General features: G+C 44.5%; 1 protein-coding gene across 7 annotated transcripts; it reads left to right on the top strand.

The window, feature by feature from the left end:
- Positions 1–676: 676 nt before the first annotated feature.
- On the top strand, positions 677–20913 carry GOLGA1 (golgin A1). 7 transcript variants are annotated; one of them, XR_015222798.1, is made up of 24 exons: positions 677–706; positions 1056–1373; positions 2883–2973; positions 4363–4437; positions 4888–4985; positions 5582–5614; positions 6345–6473; positions 6777–6946; positions 7351–7462; positions 7586–7681; positions 7905–8030; positions 9193–9288; positions 9670–9765; positions 10016–10168; positions 10392–10487; positions 11199–11288; positions 12834–12936; positions 13356–13513; positions 13995–14156; positions 14670–14729; positions 15565–15735; positions 16702–16788; positions 17655–17808; positions 20779–20913. XR_015222798.1 is itself a non-coding variant. In XM_086625395.1 (23 exons), the coding sequence occupies exons 2-23, from the start codon at positions 1239–1241 to the stop codon at positions 17733–17735; spliced, it is 2418 nt and encodes an 805-aa protein (XP_086481521.1). In that variant the 5' UTR covers positions 677–706; positions 1056–1238; the 3' UTR covers positions 17736–18160. The 7 variants fall into 7 exon arrangements, 5 of the variants coding, with proteins under 5 accessions (XP_086481521.1, XP_086481523.1, XP_086481522.1 ...); XM_086625395.1 differs by lacking the exon at positions 20779–20913 and having other exon boundaries at positions 17655–18160; XR_015222799.1 differs by lacking the exons at positions 16702–16788; positions 17655–17808; positions 20779–20913 and adding an exon at positions 14830–14975 and having other exon boundaries at positions 15565–15583.
- Positions 20914–20920: the final 7 nt, after the last annotated feature.

Raw genomic sequence — 20920 nt, forward strand, 5'->3', positions numbered from 1 at the left:
ATAGTGAGTTGGTTTAAAGTTATTTTACAGCCATGTGCCTGTATATCGTATTTTGGTAAAAACAGATATTTTACTTAATATAGAGATGTATAAATAAACTTTTTTGGAGCAAACAGACGTTTTTTGCAAGGGATCTGTAAATCGCCAAAGCATTGTAATCCCGGAAACTTCTGCCATTGTTCTTTGGTGTCTGTTGGCCTCGGCCTGCGCTGGCGATCAGAGCCCGCGGGTCGCGCCTTCTCCCGGGCAGCGCGCCGCACGCTGCGGCCTCCGCCGGCGGCCCCCGCCCGCCCGGGGCGTCTCTGCGCCCGAGCCCAGTGCGGTTCCGCCGGGCGGGGGCACCGGGGCGGCCCCGCGGCTGCTCCGCGCCCCTCCCCGCCCGCCGTTCGCGTCCCCCCCGTGTGCTCCGGCTGCTGTCGGCACGGCCGAGCCTCCCCGCCGCGGCGGCGTTTGCCGTTAAACGGCGGCAAAACCTTCGGCCGGGGCGGGGCGGGCGGGAGGGGAGGGGCGGGCGGGGCGGGGTGGGAGGGGCGGGCGGGGCGGGGCGGGAGGGGCGCGGTCTGGGGCTCAACCCCGCCCCGCCCCACCGCGCCTGCGCACGGGCTCGCGCCGCTTCCGGCCTGCGCGGCGCTTCCGGGTCAGCGTCACCAGAGGAAGCGGCGGTGGCGGCGGCGGGGTCCCGGCACGGCGGGGCCGGCCATGGGCGGTGAGGGCGCGGGGGGCGGCGAGGGCGAGATGCGGAGCTGGGCCGGGGAAGCGGTGGGCGGCGGGGCTGGGCTGCGCTGCAGCGCTCGGCCGCGGGGGAGCGGCGGGGCCCCGGCCGCCTCGAGCCGCCGGGGCCGGGCCGGGCCGGGCCGGGCCGCCGAGCCCCGCCGTGCCGCCGAGCGGTGCCGCGGGCTGGGTTGGTTCGTTTGGTTTGTTCAAAGGTTTCTCCTCTGGGCCGCTTTCTTCGTGGCGTTTTGTGCCGCGTGCGCTGTTGACAGGCGTTCGGTTGTCTGGGCGTTTGGCACAGGCGGGAATTTTTGCTGTGGAAACCGGATCTCTTTAATTCGCAGGTACTGGTAGGCTGTGAAGGCTTTAATGGGACTAGAAAAGCAATAAAACCGAGTGAATGAGACACGAAATTAAATCTCAGCAGCTGCGTCTGGAAGCTTTAAACAGAGCGCCAGTATAGTTACCATACTGGAGGCAGTGGCTCGTCAAAGTAGCTGGATATTCCAGCGCTGCAGACCAGTAAAATGTTCGCCAAGTTGAAGAAGAAGATAGCGGAAGAGGCGGCTGTCGCTCCCAGGCCAGGAGGAGCTGCCAGGATTCCCAGATCTGTCAGTAAGGAGTCGATCACGTCGGTGGGAGCAGACTCCGGAGATGACTTTGTGAGTTACACCTTGCTTTCAGCTTCGATTTCTCTTGCAGCATCTCTGTTACGGCTTTACAGAAAACCATTTTTAGTCTAGTGCATGAGTTGAGTGTGTATTGTGGAGTCTTAATGCATAAATTAATCGTTAGCTTGGATAAACTTAAGTACTGAAGAGAAAACGTTGGTGTGTTAACCATAGTGGTTACTAGGAGGCGTGTGTTCCTGTGTAAACACGAGTTACAAAGCTGTCTCAGTGCCGAATGTCGTCAGACACACACAAAACATGGAATAAAGCTGTCGTGACGTGTCAGATACCTGTGTGCACAATGATTTCTGACGCAGCAGGAGGGCAAGCCAGGTAGCAGTCAGTTATGGCCTTGCTGTGATCCGTGTTTGCCTCGTGGCTTCCTGGCGCTCCTCCTCCTCGAGCGTGTTCTTTCTGCAGCACGTGTTCACTTTTGCTGCTCTTGGAACTGTTGCAGTTCCTTCAGTGTCTGGCTGGAGCTCTCTTTCCTTTCACAGCCCTGTTTGTGGCAGCTGTGGAATTCGAGAGTGTTGGGATTAAATGGAACCCCGTCATGCCCAGACACCTCTGCCCCTCAAGGGCTGTGGTGTTTGTCGCAGCCTGGGTTAACACACTGGTGCACGGCTGCTGGAGCCAGCAGCACCCACTGGATTGCAGCACGTCGCTGCATGGTTCTGCTGTCTGCAAAATGGAGAAGTTCCTTGCTTGAGTTTTTAACTTGTTTGTTCTGATGCTCAGCTGAAATTCCAGCTCCGTTAAGCAGAAAGTTGGAACTCCTAATGCTAAAATACATTTTACAGTGGAAATAATTAGTCTTGTGGTTTTTTTTCTGAAATTCTTTTGCGCTTGACAAATTCCCACGTAGAAATGTCATTTACTGTCTCGTGAGTGTGGAGGACAGAAAACAAATAACGACGGTAGCTGAAGGTCTGAGTGGTTTTCAGAAAACCCCCAAGAACTGGTTGGTTTAGCAGTATTAATTTAACCACTTAATATTGATTTTTATTGAGCTAAAACCCCTTAGAGAATCAAAGCCAGTTATGCCGTGGATTTTGCACGGAGATACCGTTCCATGGAAAGACAACCGCGTCAGCACCCAGCGAGCGATCCCCTGTGAAGGGCGTTACTGTTTCTTTTCCACTTACTAGTTTTCCAAAAGACTTTCCCTTTGGCCTCTCCCGAATCCTGCACTGTAGAGCCTGATCCCCCCCTCCCCGGTTGTTCTGTTATGCCTCTCCTCAGTGATCAGTCCAGACAAAGAGTTTTCAGCCGTGGCTTCTCTGAAAGCGTGGTGTGGCGCGGAGCAGGCCAGCGTTGCCGAGCGGGCTGTCTGAGCCCCCGCTGTTCTCCTTCTTCAGCATTTCTGTGTTCAGCTCTGCTAGTGCAGCGTTCCCCTTTGTGTGAAAAAGGGAAGCGTTTTTCCTGGGTGAGACACGTTTGTGAGGGCAGGATCACTTGTCCTGATTTTGTGAGTTACGTGAGTGCTGTTTTTCCACCAAGGCTTCTGATGGAAGCAGCTCCAGAGAGGATCTCTCATCCCAGCTGTTCAGAAGAAATGAACAAATACGAAAACTGGAGGTCAAGCTGTCTGGTACGTGCCTCGATACATCTCAACTAATAGGGGTTTATGAAGTGTTTTCCTTTCATCTTAACTGTTTTAATTTATTGAAAATACACAGATATAGGGTTTTTTTTTAAATGGATTTGTAACACTGTTGATTGTCATCCACATAACAGCCAGGATAACTGATTTTTTTTATGAAGAGCGACTCTCTGCTGATTTCACAACACGTTTGTGTGACTCTGGAACAGCCAGGGTCGCTTTCTGTTCCCGTGCGTCAGACAGTGTCTGTCCCCACTTTTGTTTTACCTGCTCTGTGCACGTGATGGTCTGTTTCGCTGAGGATCTAAGCTTTCTGATGCTGACAGTAGCACACTGCCATCCTTACAGGAGGGAACTGTGAAATGAGGAAAAAGCAAAGGATTTGACATAGAACAGTCTTGAGGCTTTTTTTCCTTTGGAGATGCTGCCTTGTTCTGTAAAGCTGCAGTAAAGGCTCTGCTCTGCTGCCGCTTTCCATCGCTGGTGTATGGAGTGGATCAGACTGGGCTGAACTGGGTTAGGCTGCTGCTTCGCAACGCTTGTGGGCAGCCTTGGAAGGGAAGGAGAGGTTATAGGCACCACAGGATTATTTTAATTTGTTCAGGAGGCTTCTCAGGCCCCTGTTCAGTTCGAGAAGATGTGATCATCTGTGATCATCACCTCTGGGATTCAGAGGTGATCTCCCATTGCAATGTGAAAGGGCAAAGTGTTCACCTGTCTGCATGAGGTGAACTTAGAAGTGCTGGTGGGGCTTAGCACGAGAGAGGGAGGCTCTAAGTGGCAAGAGACTTGTGCAAGCAGCCCGACCAGTAAGTACATCCTCCTTCCCAGTGTACATAAACTTCTCCAAGGGGGGTGTGTGTTTTGGTTTTTAAAGCTGCCTTCCGTGTCAGTTCTGCTTGGTAGAGACTGGTGATAAAGAGTGTGAGTCTGGCCAGGGGGCACCAGTCAGAGCTCAGGCTCAGCAGTGCTGTGTGACTGGAACGGGGAGCAGTGTGGAACAGGGATGCGCGTGTTGGGAATTGCCCCATCCTCACCTCCTCCAGTGAGAGAGGCCTCTCCTAAGCAGAGAAACGGATCACTTCTGGAATGAAATAAAAAGTGGGGATAGCTCTTCATTCTCTGGTACTGCCCTTTTCCGTGTCACTGCCACCCTGGGAGGGGCCCTCCTGTTGGTACCAGCCATTTACCCCGTGGACAGCACAGAACTATTTGCCTGTGTTTGTTGTTGCGGTCACCCAAGTTTTCCTCAGCAGCAATGATTTTCTGGTAGAGAAAATCATCATCATTTTCCACTCATCCTTTTCTCTTTTTTTTTTAATTTCCTTCCTTAATGTCTGTTCATTCCTGGTCTGTGCTTCTCCCTCCTCACACAAGACTATGCTGATCAGATCCGAAACTTGCAGAAGATAAGAGAGAAGCTTGAAAACGCGTTAGAAAAGCATCAGGACTGTACGTATTTTTTTTTTTATTTTTGAATTGAAAACTGGTATGGTTGGAAGGAGATGGGTTTCGTGCACAGATGTGTCAATCATTTGCTTTCTAACTGTGCACCTCTGGGTGAACATAAGTTCCTGCTCTCTTTGCAGCGCAGAAGGCAGCAGCAGCATGCTGGCTGTTGAGCAAAGCTGTGCTGGGGTGAGTGTGCAGGAGAGACCCTTGAAACCCACAGCTTTGCTATAATGCAGTGGGAATGGTGCTGCTGTCGTCTGTTGTTTCTGGCACTCATCCAACGTGCAAACAGGGTGAGGTAATAAGTGGCACAGCGTTTGGGCTAGGGAGTCAGGATGGGGCTAATTACCTGCAGAAGCAGCTCTTCAAAGTTATAAAGAACCTGCAGAAAATCGAGAAGCAGTTTTAAAAGCCAGGTTTTTAATGTAGCTGGTGATTCTCTGTTGATAGCCTCCATGAGGAAGTTCCAGGAGCAGAACGAAGCTCACCAGGCCAGCCGGGCCAAGATGGCCGAGGGGATGGCTTTGGCCTTGGAAAAAAAGGACCAGGTAACAGCTTGAGCTGACTGTTTGTGGAGACTGAGCGTGTGACTGTGATGTTTTGGGCAGGTGTCACTGTTAATGAAAATAGTTGTTCTGCGTTTTGCCTCCTTAACGTGCCAGCGTTGGGGAACAAGGGGGTGCCGAGTTCAAATACCAGAAATGGTGTGTAGAGTCATGGAATGGTTTGGGTTGGAAGGGACCAAGATCATCCAGTTCCAACCCCCTGCTGTGCTCAGGGACACCCTCCGCTACCCCAGGTTGGACTCGTCATTGTTCTGGCTGTTGTTGTTTAGAAAGAGCCCACACCAGTTCCTAGTGAAGGGTTAAGCCTGCCCTGTGTCTGGTGGGGTTCGAGGGCAGCAGACCTGTTGTCACTTTTATTTTACTTCACGTGCATAAGGCTTGTGCACTCAGGTAGCGTAAGTGATTCCTCAATATTTATATATTAAAATGCTGTTACTTTGACTGATTTTTTTTTTTATAATCATTGCCACAACTTAGTATCTGTGTTAGCAATACAATTAGGTATTTTTTACCATAATGTCCTTGAAAGTCTACAAATTGATTTTGATTTTTTTTTTTCTCTTTTTTTTCTTGTTCAGGAGTGGATGGAAAAACTGGATCAAGTTGAAAAGGTAATTAACTTTGGGGAATTTTTTCTTTTGTTTTGTGTGTGTGTATTTGTAAACACCAACATGCACACTTTCTACAGCTCGACTGTCCAGCCCTTTTTGTTATTTCGTCTTTGTTCAGTTGGAAAGCCCCGAGATTTGCTTTGGTTACCAGCCCCAGTGCTTTAGGAGATATTTCTGGAATTATTTTTCGGTGGAGAGGTCAAGAATGATGGATTACGATGAGAAAGAGATACTTCTGTGAGATGAAATGATAGTTTCCTTTATTACAGAGGAGGCAGCTGGGGTGCAGAGGGAGGCAGTGAGTTGTCTGAGGTCTCACAGTAGGTCATCTGTTTTGTAAAATAAATGAAATTATTTGACAGGGATTTTTTTAGTACAGGATTTCAGTCTCATAGTTGTTCCAGCTGTCTAGCTTAGTCTGTTTTAAAGTATGTCTGATTATGGAAACATTAAACATGCTGCTGTTTGCTGTCCACTGGTGACAGTTGTTAGGTGGTCACTGGTTGCATTGTAATAAATACAGATTTTTGTTTTTTTGAGATTTTTGAGGTTCGGTAATTTGCTCCACATTGCCTGCTGCGACATGAACGAGCTCTCCGTGCAGCTCCGTCAGAGAGCCTCATGGCTGCAAGACAAGATTCCCTTCCCAGGCAGTTTAACTAAACTCCCATTGGCTTGAAATGAGCATACAAATATTCTTGGATTCCTTTTGTTTTCATTGATTTACCAGGAAAAAAAAATGCTGGAAGCACAGTTACAAGAAATGAGGGAGCGGAGTTTGAACTTTTTTCAAAAAAGAGATGAAATTGATGAACTAGAGGGCTTTCAGCAGCAGGAAATTGCCAAAGTTAAACACATGGTAAGATTATATTAAACTTTTTTTTGTCTTTACTAAAATTTTTGTTAGAATATCCAGTTAGTGGTAGCTCTGCATTACTTGTTTTAGCCTTAATGCTTATGTACAGTCTTGGTCAGTGTCAACATCCTAACAGTAGGTACACACGTACAATATTACGTAGTTTATTTCAGCTTTTCTGGGAGTTACTTGTAATTTAATTTACTTCAGCTCATGACTTAGTAAAAAGGATAAGTTTCAGTGAGAAGACTTTGATCAGTATTACCAGGTTATCTGCATTGTCAAAGATAACATTCTACTGTTCAGCTTTTGAAAAAGGAAGAATCTCTGAGCAGAACAGAGCAGGAGCTGGAGGCGTGCACTCGAGAGCTCACCCACACCAAGGAGGAGCTTCAGGATGCAAACGACCAGTCAGCAGGCCTCAGGAAAGATCTGCAGGAGTTGCAGCAGCAGTTCTTGGAGCTGGAGGCACGGAGGTATGGAGCTGCTGTGCCAGGAGCAGCAGTGTGTTCGTTTTCCTGGGTTTTTACTTTGTGCCCAGTTCTGGCTTTTTGAAAGAGTTTATATGTGTAGTGAGCTGACTAATTGCTTCCGATGTGCCAAGGTGGATGTAAATGCCAAGTTTATATTTCTTTTCAAGCCAATTAAAGTAGTACTTGCTCAGGGTTTTGTAAGCTTGTTATCATTTCTCTTTTTCATCACTTGAATGCTTAACTGTCCCTTTTTTTTGGAAAATGTATAATAGAGCAGTGTCTGGTTTTAGGACAAGAAAATCTGGTTGATGTTGCTTAGTCCATTTCATAGGAAGCAGAATTATCTGCTAAAGGTTATTTTTCTGGAACAGTATGTCACTTTTTTTTTTTATTCTGTTTCTGTGAAGAGATGAACTAATGACAGCTGAGACAAATGCAGAAAATAAGATCACTGCTCTGGAGTTAAGAGAACAGGAGCTACAAACTGTCATTCAGCAGCTTTCTGTAGACTTGCAAAATGTAAGTTTGAGTTAAGTGAGACTTGATTCAAAGAGCTCCTTGTCTGCAGAAGTTAGATTAGATATCAGTTATGTGTTTTTGGGAATCTAAGTTTCAAAGCAAGTAATTTCTCAAAATTTTTAGGCTCGAGTTGCTGGTTCTGGTTGTGAGAAGAGACTGGAAATGTTACAGGTGGAGCATGAATCTCTGAAGGTGGAATATGAACAACACAAGCAAAAGGTTAAGTGTTTTCAGATGCGTCTGCTGTTGGCTGGTGTAAAGGTGTACGTTTGGGTAATGCACTGTGAGTTTGAAATTTGGTGTCTAGAGAGTGTTTTAGAATCATATTGTCTTTTCATATAGGACTTTTTGCTTTCTAATAGCACTTTTTAAAGTCAAACCACAATGGATTAGCTGAAAGCTTCACTACAAAAAAGATTTCTGTGACTTCTTGTTCTCACAGATGACTTTTGAATTTGCTGAGAGAAATAAACTTACTGAACAGCTGCAGGAAAAAGTGTCTTCCTTGGAAAAGAAGATAGAAAGAAATCTTTCAGGGGATGAACATGTGCAGGAGCTGCTCAAAGAGGTAATTATACGTTTATAGACTGCTTAGAGGTGCAGTCTTAATGAGATTTTTTTTTTTAGGACATACATTACTTCTCACACATGGAAAGAATATATGATGATGTAATGCAGGTACGTTTGTCCCTTCAGTGTATGTTGGCACGCTGTCTGTGCTGGACAGAATGATGACTACACTGAGCCTGTTCTTGTAAATATTGTACAGATGTCTTTATTGCTCTCCCTCCATTGTCTGTTTAGGCAATGCATCTGACTGCTTAGAAACAAAAGAGCAGCTTTTTAACCTGCCCACAGGAGGCAGAACAACTTGAGAGTTTCCTGGGTTAATCCTTAGGGAGAACAGTGCAAACTTTTCTTTCTTCTTTGTCTTCTGCTATCATGACTTGCAAAGCATTGGACGGGGGGGAACTGTTTTTGCACATAGGTGTACAAACAGAATGTTGTATATTGAAAGCTTGAGCCTCAGAAGTGTTAAGAAACAGCTGAAAACAGAAAGAACTTAGCTTTGGTTAATGCTCTTTCTCTCATTTCTTCTCTATCTCTTTCTCAAGCACTGATGCTCCTGTTCAGAATCAGCCTCAGAGCAGCGTTTCCCCAGCTGGGTCTTAGGGAGACAAGGGAAAATATGCTGTTCCTTGGTTAGTCTTGACCACAAGACACATCAGCTTGATGTTGCTGTGATAAAATAACTTGGCTTAGTAAACACAAGCCAATTCAAAGTTCACATAGGGGTAGTAAAACATTTTGGAAAGTAAATACCATAACTAGCAAAAGCTTTACCTTCTTTGTTTGTGTGTTTGCTATGACGAAGGAGAAGTCAAGCTTTCAAAAAAACCACTTTTAAATCTCTTAAACTTGGCCTGGGTTAGAAAACTACGATCTAGCTGCTGATTAGTGTTTTAATTCTGGACCATGATAGGATGCCAGTGAATTTCCCATTCTTAATATTAGGAATATCATCCCCATGGCAACATGGTCCATAGAGGCCCTGTGCAGTAGCATCAAGCTTGCTGGCTCCCAAGAGCAAAACTCTGTTGCACATCAAAATAACGGTTCCATTTTAGTTTGACATTAGTAATGAAATAGAAAGAAAAATCTTAATTAAAAAGAAAACCTCTCTCTTTGTCCATCCTTTCTCCTGTTCTTCATCTCCATGTAATCTTCAGAAAGCTACTCTGGAGCAGAAACTGGATGAAACCAGGCAGCAGGTACTAACAGACAGAACACATCACGCTGCGACTGTGAACCGGTTGGAAACACAGGTAAGTATTTTTTTTTTTTATTTCGCTACAAATTCCTGCTATTTCCAGCCTCTTTATGCCCCACACCTCTTCCCCTCACTGCGTTTGTGCTGTCAGCCAAAGGAAAGACTGCATGTCACCTCTAGTGACACCCCCTTCAGTGGTGGAGAAGGGCCTAGAGTTATGAAGTTAGAGATTTCATGCAGATCTTCCCTTATCCTAAGAAACAAGTAGCTGAAGTGCAAGCATTGCTGGGAGGTAGTGGTGTGGTGAAGGGTTTTTAAAAGCAGCGTGTGTCTGGTAGGCAGTCTCTCTGAACTGTGTGGTTTTATGGTTTTAAGCTTACCTTCCCCTACCGGGTCATCCAATGGGTAAGGAATTCAATATATGTTTATATTTTAGAATAAAGAACTGGAACAAAACCTACAGATTGCAACAGAAGCATTGGAAAAGAGCAAAGAAGCAGCTGCTGAGCAGGATCTGAAGATCCAGAAGTTGGTGAGTATCCTGCATGCTGTTTCACTGACCAGTCGCAGATCAGCCTTCAGCATCTCCAGAGACACTCACTTCTCCAGTGCTTTTGTGCTGCTTGTCTCCTAAACTAGTGTCTGTGCACCAGTACGTGACGCAGCTGCCAGAGGAAAACTGCTGCTTCAGTTGGAGTGTGTGTCTCACGGAGTGGTGTCCGATTCTTGTCAGAGTTTCACAGTACCCTTTTATTAATGTCGTGTTCTGTATTTCTCTTAAGCAAACTCATCTAGAGGATGAAAGAAGTAAACTACAGCAACAGATTTCAAGTGAGAAACATCAGTACGATCAGAAAGTTACGGAGCTGGAGTCTCAAATTGCTGCTCTTGAAGCAGCTTGGGAGTTTGATAAAACGGCTACTCAGCACAAGATGGTAAGTACATTCAGTGGGCCGTGTGAGCCATAGCAAAATGATCTTAACAGGGCTTGCAGACCTTGCATGCTGTCTGAGGGTTCTTATTCAATGCTCCTGTCGTTGTAATAGAAGATCTCAAACTTTGAGAAACTAAACATGAGCAAAGCATTTGATGTGTTTCGTTGTTTAAACAAAGCGTTAGAATAATTTTACATAGTATTGAAGCAATCTTTATTTACAGAGCCAGTTGGAAAAGGAAAATGAAAATCTTAATGGAAGCAGAGAAGAGTACGAGAGTTCCTTAAAAAAACAAGAGTCTGAATTAAACAGACTAAAGGTAAGGGTCTGACTGGTTAGTGGTGTTGGTTAAACACAGAGCCCAGTTTGAGACACAGGTAACAGCAAAGTGTATTGCTTTCTCAGTGCTTGGAGTCACATTGCAGTCAGGTTGCATGTACTTAGAGCTGTAAATCGTCTTTGGTACTCAGTAGATAATGCATTTGAGGAGCACTTCAAATGGCTGATCCTTTTCTGAAATGGAATCCTTGTGTCTGCCTAAATCAGGCAGAAATAACACATTCCTGTATTGTCAGGCATGAAGAGCTTTTAAATCCTGTTAGCAGTAATGAATGCAGAATAGTTCAGCACCAAATTCCACTCACAGCATTCAAAACAAAAGTTAAAAATTGAAGTTGGTCAGATATTTACAGCTTATACTCAGGCTTTTGACTGTCATTTTAGATTGTTGAAAGTTTTTTTCTGTAGCTACTCCCTTGGATGCACAACTGGAATAAAGAGCAGTTGTAGGAAGGAGCTACTTTGTAATACAGACTTCAAGCTAAAAGATCTCTTAAGCGTCGGATGTGTTTGGCCTAGCAAAGATGCAGCAGTGCAGTGAAACAAAACAGTAACTCTCATTTGGAAGCATAAATCCTGGTGTGTCAGAATGCCCATAAATTCTGGTCACTAATAGATTTGGGTTTAGAGACGAGAGACTGGCTTGATTTTAGTTGTCTCCACTAACCTCTGAATTGCCCTTGGTTTGCAGAATGAATTGAGCAGCAGAGAGACTGTCAGCGTGGAAATCGCCAAAGCATTAGAAGAAACACGAAAACAGAGAGAGGAATTACAACAGCAGGTTGGTTAATACCGACAGCCTGAAGTAATTTGGGTGCTCCCCACCTGTCACAGCCCAGACTAGATTTGGGCTTAATTATCATAACAGTCAGGAACATTAATCATAGAATCATGGGATGGTTTGGGTTGGAAGGGACCTCAAAGATCATCCAGTTCCAACCCCCCTGCCATGGGCAGGGACACCCTCCTCTACACCAGGTTGCCCAAAGCCTCATCCAACCTGGCCTTGAACACTGCCAGGGATGGGGCAGCCACAACTTCTCTGGGAACCTGTTCCAGTGCCTCACCACCCTCTGAGTGAAAAATTTCTTCCTTAGATCCAATCTAAATCTCCCCTCTTTCAGTTTAAATCCATCGCCCCTTGTCCTGTCACTACATGCCCTTGTAAAAAGTCCCTCCCCAGCTTTCCTGTAGGCAATCAGAATCGTGTCTTTGGCATGCAGGATAGCAGTGGTTGCCTCAGTGAACTTGAACCTGAAGGGAGTCTCTGTAAATGCCTGCACAAGAATGTAACTGATTGAAGTGAGTTCTTGCACTGGAAGAATATAAAACGCTGCTGGCTGCAAAGTTCAGGAGGTTCTGAAGTTTGTAGCCTTAAGAGCTACAGCAAGGTTTGGCAGTGGAATATGAACAACTGAGGGGCAGACCAGGTAGGAGCAAGTGAACACGTTTGCTCAGAATGAAGGTGGCTGGTGTTTCAGAGCCCTGGAGATCTGTAAGATGGGCAGTGCCAGTGGGCCAGCCGTCCCGAGCCGTTGGCTAATTGCCAGTTTGTTTTAAAGAAACCTGTTCATTCTGTTGTTGTTCCTTTCAGTGCTGATATCATGTCTTTGTCCCTCTGAAGCACAGCAGTTGTAAAATTGTGAATTTCCTTGTAGGGAGAAGGTTGTACTCAGTAGCCAAATGTGAATTCTAGGTAGTCTAGTTTTGCTGTTCTTTTATCAAAGCGGTCATGGTGGATGTGAGCTTGTGTTCACTTAATCCAGGAACTACCAACTGAGCAAGTTGGACTGAATTCCCATCTTTTGGGTTCTTTTTTCTTCTGAGACTGCTGTAGGTCTGTGCTTCCTTGGTCCAGCTGTCTGTAGAAGGGGTATGAGGCGATCTCTGGTTTTGCTCAGTGGCTCTTTTGCAGCTGCCACCTGCTGGTTACAAGGCAGTCTGTCACGGTGGCACAGATTTATCAGAAGCAGTGTGGTTTAGCTCTTACAGCACATTGACTTCAGTGCTTTTGAATGAGGCCAGTACTGTAGAGGTGATGCCTTCTGTGAGTCTCTAGATAGATCAGACATCCACGTTGTATTATCTGTAACATTAATGCCACACAAACCACTTTTTCAAGGTATTGTATTGCGTAGCACAGAGCTCAGGCAGCCCCTGCCAGTTACAGATACCAACCACTGCCTTTGCCACTGATACAAGGATTTTCTTTGGTCCTTCCCACAAAAAAGAAAAATTCTGAACCTCTGAGATGTGTTGAAATCTTTCAATGCCTCCTTCTAGTTCTATATCTTTAATGACTTATGTTTGTTTGCCTGCTTTGAAGGTTTCACATCTGGCTTCCTTAATAAAGGAAAAAGACCAGCTGATTGATGAAAAATGTGATCTGCTTCTAAAACAGAAGGAAGAACTAAACCAACTCAGTCAAGGTTAGATCAAATGAGCGTACTGTATCCCAGACAGCTTTATCTAAGTACAGTCTCCAGTTCTGGGCTTGCCTGTCTGTATATTGTAATAATTTGAGATTTCTCTTCCGTATTTAATCTATTAGAATTTTCAAAATCTTGTCTCTTTCAGTAACAATTGGACAGTCTCTTTACTGCATCCTTAAAAACAAAACCACCGTAAAATAACAAATCTCGCTGGTACTTCTTGTAAATGATTGATTTGTGCAAAACACATGAAATAAATGGGTGGCTTAAATTCCACCGTCTTTCTGTCTTTACAACAGAGCAAGGCAAAAAGGTCAGGATTTACTGTCGCTGTAACTTGTTTAGGTTAAGAAATATAATTACAAACTCCTATTTGATTCGGTAGACTGATACTAAGCAGGTCTCTGCTTTCCCAGATCGTGAAGCTGTCTTGCTGCAAATGCATCAGCTGCAGTCTGACATAGAAGCAAGAAATAGCCAAGCAGCGGAGAGAGAAGAAACAGCAAGGAAGGAAATCGATGAACTGAAGTTGCAGGTACAGGAGTGCCTGTTGGCCAAAGAACATGAGAAAAATGTGAGTGCAGCTGCAAACCTGCTCTGTTCAGACTTCTCAGGACAATAAGTGTGCAAGAGACCGCAGTCCCATTGTGCCTGGTGATACGTGCTTCAAGCTGTCTGCTCTGACAGCTTGCTCATGACCTGAAGCACCAGCAGTTTAGACCACCATTAATTGTTGTTCCCTGTCTTCCTAAAGAAAGCTGTTTCCTGTCAGATCTGAGACTGGTTTATGAAAAACAACCCCTTATTTTAATTGACTCATGAAATGTCTTAGAACCATTATGAAACCAGTGAGACAGAGACCCACAAGTAGTAAGCAGGCCAGTGAGAGTTGGAGCAAACTAGATCCCACTAATTGTTTCTGGTTTAAAAAAAGCAACCACCACCCCACCCATCCCCCAGAAAAATACCAAAAAAGTCTAGCTTTCTCCCTGGGGAGTGTTCATGGGCTGCAAATGTCATGATACCTTTGCAACTCACTCTTTGCATTTGTATAGGTTTCGGAACTAGAGGAATCGACGAGAGCCTTGAACAACAAACATTTCCGTTCTCCAGAAAACCGTGTGGCGGAACACAATGGAGAGGTGGCAGCTGCAGACGTCGTTCAACTTCAGAAGGACAACAGAGAGCTGGAACAGCAAATTGTTGAGAAAAACAAGGTGAACTGAAACAGCAGGAACAGCTGTTAGTCTTTTCCCTTTTAATTAGGAAGCCTAATAATTAGTGCTGCCCATGCTGCAGCCTTGGAGGGACAGGCTTACCAAAATGGCAGATCCGATTTGAATCCAGTATTTGGGTAATTTTCTTTTTCCTCTGGATTGTACAAGAATCTAGCAACAGTGGATAAAAACTGCAGCCAGAATTGCAGGAATCCTTATCTGTTTTGGAGGAAAGATGCACCAAGTGATACTGTTCACAGCTTCCTGCAGAGCACTTTTAGGAGAATTTAGTTCACTTCCACGGTGCTGTCACATGAAAGCCCAAGTATCGAGTCGTGTGTGTGCAGCTAGAGAGGCAAGACGTTCAGGTTGCTTCTTCAGAGCTGTCGAGGCTGTTTAATGATTGTTTCATTCGTTACACTTGTTTGTCATGGGTTTTTCCAGGTATCTGTGGGACAAAATGTGTCCTGACAACGAGCACTGTATTAACGCTATCCTTCGCTCTGCTTGCAGATGATAAAGCAGCTGCAGCAAAGAATGACAGAACTCAAGAAAACGCTCCAGAAGGAGTTGGTAAGGGTTATTTTCAGTCTCTTCAGCTGGCACTTATGTTACTTGCACTACTAATTGCAAAAGCTTGACTGCTAGCTAAAGCATACTTTTTTTATTGGAGGTGTCTGCAGTTTCCTCCTGTTTGCAGGCAGATTGGTGAGCCCTTAAATTAAGGAAGTATGTTACGCTGGATCATTTATTGAATGATGGTGTGACAGGTAGCCATCACCACTCAGCTCTTGCAGTGGAGAGTTTTAGGTACAGAAGGTCTGTGTTTGGTAATCTTGAGTATTTCATACATTTCTGTAGAGTGAACAACTGAGGTCTGCTCGCTGCTTGGCTGCCGTTCAGTGAGGTTTTACCGTGGGGGTGGTATGTGCCCCAGAGAAAGCTCCTCTTTAAGCCCTCTTACAATAGTTTGCCTCTCCAAGAAAAAATTACTGTATTTAAAAAAAAAAACAAAACAGAAGTTTTAAAATATTCTGATGTTGTTATTTTTGTTCTGAGCTTGAAAATTGTTTTGAAGAAAGCCCAGGTTTGAAAGGCACAGAGCAGGTTAGTGATAAAAGAAAATTACAAAATTACCAGGTGATAGTTTCTACCACAGAGGCAGGTCCGTGCTGGTTTGGGTAACGTACACATAACGCTAGCAGCAACTAGCTTCTGTCCTGGAGCCTCGGGAGAGACACTTGTTTGCTGTGATCCCATGAAGGACGAGAAGCTTGTCCTGTTGATGCCCAGGTTGTACCCACCTTGTGGACACAAGCTCTCTTTGTTAGGTGTCTCGGACCCAGATCCTCTCCCAGCGTCAGGCTGGCAGAGTCTACAATTTACTCCTCTTTTTTTTCTTTTTTAGAAAATCAGGCCCGACAGTGAGGTACCTGATGTACGTGAAAAAGCAAATTCTGAAGTGCCTAATGCTTCTGTGACTGTCACAAACAACTCTGATTTAAATGACTCAAGGGAGATAAACTTTGAATACCTTAAGCATGTTGTACTAAAATTCATGTCCTGCCGGGAATCTGAGGTGAGTGTATCCACTTACCTTCTCTTCCAAAGTCTGTCTTTCGCTAGAAACTGCCACCTGTTACCTGCTAAGTACACTTCTGTGCCAGCTCCATGCTGGTACACTTCAAAGGTTGTTGACTGGTTCAGCACAATGAAGCAAAACAGCTAACAGAGATATGTTTGGAAGTACAGATTATTACGAACTAAATGAAAGGGAAATGTGAATTTTAAGTTACATCTGGAAGTTAGAGATCTGAAGCTACAAGACATTCCCTCTGCACTACTCTAAAAAGCAAATGGAGTGTGTGATTAAAATGTAGTGGTTGTATATTTAAGACAGATGGAAGAAAAACCAAGAAAAAGACACGAACTACTTGCTGTTGATCTGTAAGAGGTAATCCCTTGTGCATTTGGAGCTCCTTGACATTCTCCACATTGTGTCAAAAAGTTAAAGGTAAAAAAGTCATGCCAACAATATACTTTGCTTAATTTCAAGTCAGTGAGTAAGATCAAAAAATAATTGTGTATCTCCTTGAAATCCCTTTACTAACTCTGCATTGTGCGCCCCGTTTAGAATATGAGTACTACAGAGTTAATATACTTGAGTGTATATTTAAAACAGCATGATTCTTTTCTTGTCTAAGTGCTGCTTTGATCAACTTTTCACAACTTAAAAGAACTAGGATGGCACAGGGGCCAAGCTGCTTCTCTGTTCTTACTAACTAGGCTCCCCATTTGTCTTCTTTCCTCAAAATATGCAAACCAATGTTAAAGAGCAGAAAGCCAGGAAACACACATAGAAGAAATAAGATACGGGCCATCCTGGTCTATTGGAACTGGGGATAACGGAAGGCTGCTGGTCTGCTCTTCGCAGCTGTGACTAAAAAGTGTCTGACCAAACCTCCAGAAAAACTGTGCTGCGCCGTAGTCCAGAATGTAGAGCCTGAGAGCATCATAAGCAACAAAATCCTGTGGTTTCTTTCAGGCATTCCATCTAATTAAAGCTGTATCTGTGTTACTGAATTTTTCACAAGAGGAAGAAAACATGCTTAAAGAAACTCTGGAGTACAAGGTAAGGGTTCTGTTCCACTTGCAGTCTCTAAGGGGACTCCCAGCAGATGGAATGAAAATTCTTAGATGCTGGGAGATCATGAAGAGTATCTTCTCTGAATGTTAACTACAATAATAAATGTAATTTATTGTTAAACTGTTAGCTAATCACACATATACATGTCAGAATTCATTTCAGTGAGGGAAATAGCAACTTCCCAGTGCTTCAGCCAAGGAGTAACGGCAGAGTTTTGCCCAGCGGACAGAGTCCATGGAGGGAGGCTGGAAGGTCCTCACTGGAGTACAGTCAGATGTTTAAGAGGAGGAAACAGAATTCTTGGTTTATGGCTTTGACATTGGCCTTAGACAGCTAGATTTGTTTTTCCTTTCCATTGCATCGAATGAGATCTCCTGCGTGTCCCTGGCTCTGTGGTTGTTAGTGAATGTTCATACAGAAGTGCTGCCTCAGATCCTTCATGTCCTGCTTTATGTCTGCCCACTGCCTAAGCTGGGCACGTTCAGTCTGCACACGGATGCAACTGAGGGAGATTTCCTCACCGCCTTGTTCAGGGAACAGTTTAATACTAGATTGACTAAAGCTACTGTATTTAAAAGACTGTAGAGTTATAAGTTGTAATTATTTTAAAAGAATATATTTAAATGTAATCTTCAGGCATCTTGTGGAAAATGGATGCTGTTTCTTCCAGATTTGATCGTGTGAAACTGTCTTCACTTCTTCAGTCTGAAGTCTGCAGCATTCTGTTTTATAAGTGGTTCTTTCCCTCAAATGATGGGGAGATGCATGTGTACCACATTCCTTCTTTTTCAAATCTTCAGCTTCTTGAAAGTGTGAGCCTCACTAATGTGTACTGTGCTTTCCTGTCCTAGATGTCGTGGTTTGGGTCAAAGCCATCTCCTAAAGGCAGTATCCGGCCATCTATTTCGAGCCCAAGGACACTGTGGCCTTAAGGGAACCTGAAAATGGGCAGTCAGCATCTCGCCACTTTTTTCTGTGAAAAGAACGCTGAGCACACTTATTCAGGTGTGTCTTAATCACTGTCATTGCAGTATTTTGTACAAGAACTGTGGACGCTGTTTACAAAACTAATACTGTGCAAGGAGAAACGTTCCCTACGAGCTGAAACGCCTCTTCTGGGCTGGACTCGGGCACCGTTGTCCCGATGGTCTCTAAGGGGAGTCAGCTCCTTGTGCTCATCGGGGTGGTTTTCCTGGCACCAAAGGTAGCGTTGACCTCGCCGGGAGCGGTGCCGGCGGCTCGACCTTCAGGTGCATCTGTTACCACGGTGGTTCCAGCTTCTGTTACCCAGTGCCAGAGGCACAGTAAAGCTTCCTTGTCTCGCTGTGGAAAGCAAGCAATGCAAAAGAAAAAAAAAAAAAAAAAAAAAAAAAGTTGGCAGTATTGCATTGAGTTTTTGACAGTTTGAAAAGCCTTTCAAAGAACAGGAGCAGGAGCTTTAACCAAAAAAGAAATCTGCCTTGCCTTGTTATACTGACACAACTAATGGTTCGCGTTTTTTCATATCACTGTGTAATTTAAGGTGCATATATCCTGGCCTGCAGTCCTGACGGCTGCACGTTGATGATGATTATTTAATTTGAGAGCACAACTTTAGAGTTGTCTGATTTTACTTTTCTTAAAGAAAAATTAATATTTAAAATGGTCTTAATTATAGTACCTAATACTCAGTCGCCTTGAAAACTAATCTATTAGCCTGTACCATAGGTCGTTAGCATTGGGAAGAAGGGGTAGGAAACATTTTAAATTTTTAAAGCTGAATTCCAGATGTTGTAAGTGCACACTGATAACGTCTTTTATTTTTAAAAAATAATCTAGTGACAAAGGGTGAAGAATATTGGTACTAAACACTTTTTTTTTTTTTTCCTTCCAAGTCTGCTAGTAACAAACCTTCATTACCAGTATCTGCCTCTTTGGTTGTGGTTTTCTGTACTTCAAATACTGATGCTTAAAAACTGTTATGAACATGTAGTGGGGTGTTAACTCCGTCCTGACTACATGGTAAAAGAAACACTGCTCATGAGTTTTTGGGTTTCGAGGGGAAAATTCAGCTCTTACTGAATAGATCCTGGTTCCAGCAGCTTGCTTTCCTTCCCCGTTAAGAAAAGGAGACCAAGGTGGCACTTGCCTCACAGAGAGGAAGCACAGTTTTGCCCGTAGTTACTAACACCACTGCAAAATCCAGATGAAAATGGGAAGCAGCAGTACATCTGACTTGTTAAAAATGGGACGTATTTTCAAAAAACTATGTATGTATGGCATTTGATGAGCAGACTGGAATTCTGGTAATTCTCTTACACTTAGGCTTATGTTACTAAAGATACTTAATAATTATTAAGTATATTCAAGAAAACTCAACTCGTCCTCTAGTGGAGGTGCAGTCACTGTTGAGATTTTTAACTTTGCTTCGCTGAGGTCTGAACAGCCTTGGTGGTGGCAGTCGACATGCGGCGTTAAGAGTTGCCATGCGTGAGCTGTTCCCTGCTTCCAGGCACGTTCCTGCTGTGGTGAAGATGAAGGTGTCCTTCCACATGAGGCCAGTTACCAGAGCAGTACACGTGCTGCAAACCTTATCCCCCAGCCGCCCTCCCCAGTTCTTGTTAACCGCCGTACCCCAGACACAGGTACTGGCAGTAGCTGTTACCTTGGCACACTGACGCTGCTCAGTTTAGAGACAGGTTCTATTTATTTAAAGTTAAGAAAACCAACAGGATTTTTTTAGTACACTAAAGCTTGTCCAAACACCATCTTCAGTAGCCTGATCCAGGGCACTTAACGACGGAGCAGAGGAGTTTCTGGGAAGAGTCTGTTCTAATATGAACACAGACAATCAAAGGGGGGGTTGTATCAATTGCTCCTCTACTGAAACACAGCAGGGCAGGACAACCCTGTTCATTCTGGGAAGATTTTATTCTCTTCAGGTCTTTTTCTTTGGAGTGTCTCTTTGCCGTGGTCTGTTTCTGTGCGATCTGAGACCAGGGGACAGAATTCCCTCTCCTCACGCTGACACCTGCTGAATGACTGATGGGTTTATCTGGGTCCTGGCTTGAAGGGTGACTGCTCTACAGCAAGAAGAGCAGCCAATAAAGAGTGCCACTATCAAATCTTAGATTGTGTATTCCCTAACACAACTTCAGTGTAAGATCCCAAAGCTTATGCAGGGTCAACTTACTGTAAGGACTAGTTCTTGAGTGTTGAATTTTCTTTAGATATCAGAGCAAGAACGGTGTGTATACATATATTAAAAAGCTAATGCACTTTCTCTTGTATAAAAACAGTGGTATACGTCATCCTTTCTATGGCCATTGGATTTCTTTCCTTCTGTGCTGTAAATATGGATTGTATTATGAAACACTATGAGATTTGTGGTGCAATACATTTTGGATCAAAATGCTAATCTTGGTTTCTTTCTCTTTATAGTTCTGGTTATCTTCACTGGGAAGCTGTAGCTATTTAAAATTGAGAGATTTTAAAGCATGAAACAACCCCCCCTTTCTGCCAGTGGTAAGAAGGGGTGTGTCAGCCGTGTAATTAAGGCCTCTCGTTTCTCATGGGGAGTTAGGCCAGGAACAGGCAGAGGAATTCTGCCTCCTAAAATCATCTCTCACCAGAGACAGCTGCTGCTGCACTTTGAGCAGCTGACAAAGACTGAATGGAGCAGGGCCTCCCTGAGCAGCTGCTTCACTTGCAGCCTGCCTGTTTGTGCCAAAAGGAAGGCTCCTTCCCTGCCAGACTGCTGACACAGGGTGCCAGCTGTGCCCCAGAGGGATGCCATGCAACCCCAGCGCTCTTGCCAAGGCTGCTGGAACTGACAGTGGAGACAGCCATGGCCTGAAGAGTTGTGTCCTTCTGTCTGGCCAAATCAAGGCTAAAACGTCTGTGCCTACTGACTCAAAGGAAGCAGCTCATTTTGTTCTAAGATGAGGTTGCACTAATACATTAAGTAAGTTCTGAAGTATTTTCTTGACTTTTTAGGATGGCCAAGGATATAAAAATCAAACCACAGGTGACTATGTGTCATATTCACTGCATCTCAGAAGCCTTGATTGGAACAGCTGAGCTTGCTCTCACTCCCTACAGCCAGCATAGCTGGATTTGATGACAAATTCTGCTGAGA

The sequence above is a fragment of the Tauraco erythrolophus genome, chromosome 22, assembly GCF_009769465.1.
Source record: "Tauraco erythrolophus isolate bTauEry1 chromosome 22, bTauEry1.pri, whole genome shotgun sequence".
In the NCBI taxonomy this organism is placed as follows: Eukaryota; Metazoa; Chordata; class Aves; order Musophagiformes; family Musophagidae; genus Tauraco; species Tauraco erythrolophus.

Coding starts and splice junctions, on each gene's coding strand:
- GOLGA1 (XM_086625395.1), top strand. CDS start 1,239: ATGTTCGCCAAGTTGAAGAAGAAGATAGCGGAAGAGGCGGCTGTCGCT. Junction 4,438..4,887: donor GTTAGAAAAGCATCAGGACT/GTACGTATTTTT, acceptor CTCTGTTGATAG/CCTCCATGAGGAAGTTCCAG. Junction 13,514..13,994: donor CCAAAGAACATGAGAAAAAT/GTGAGTGCAGCT, acceptor GCATTTGTATAG/GTTTCGGAACTAGAGGAATC.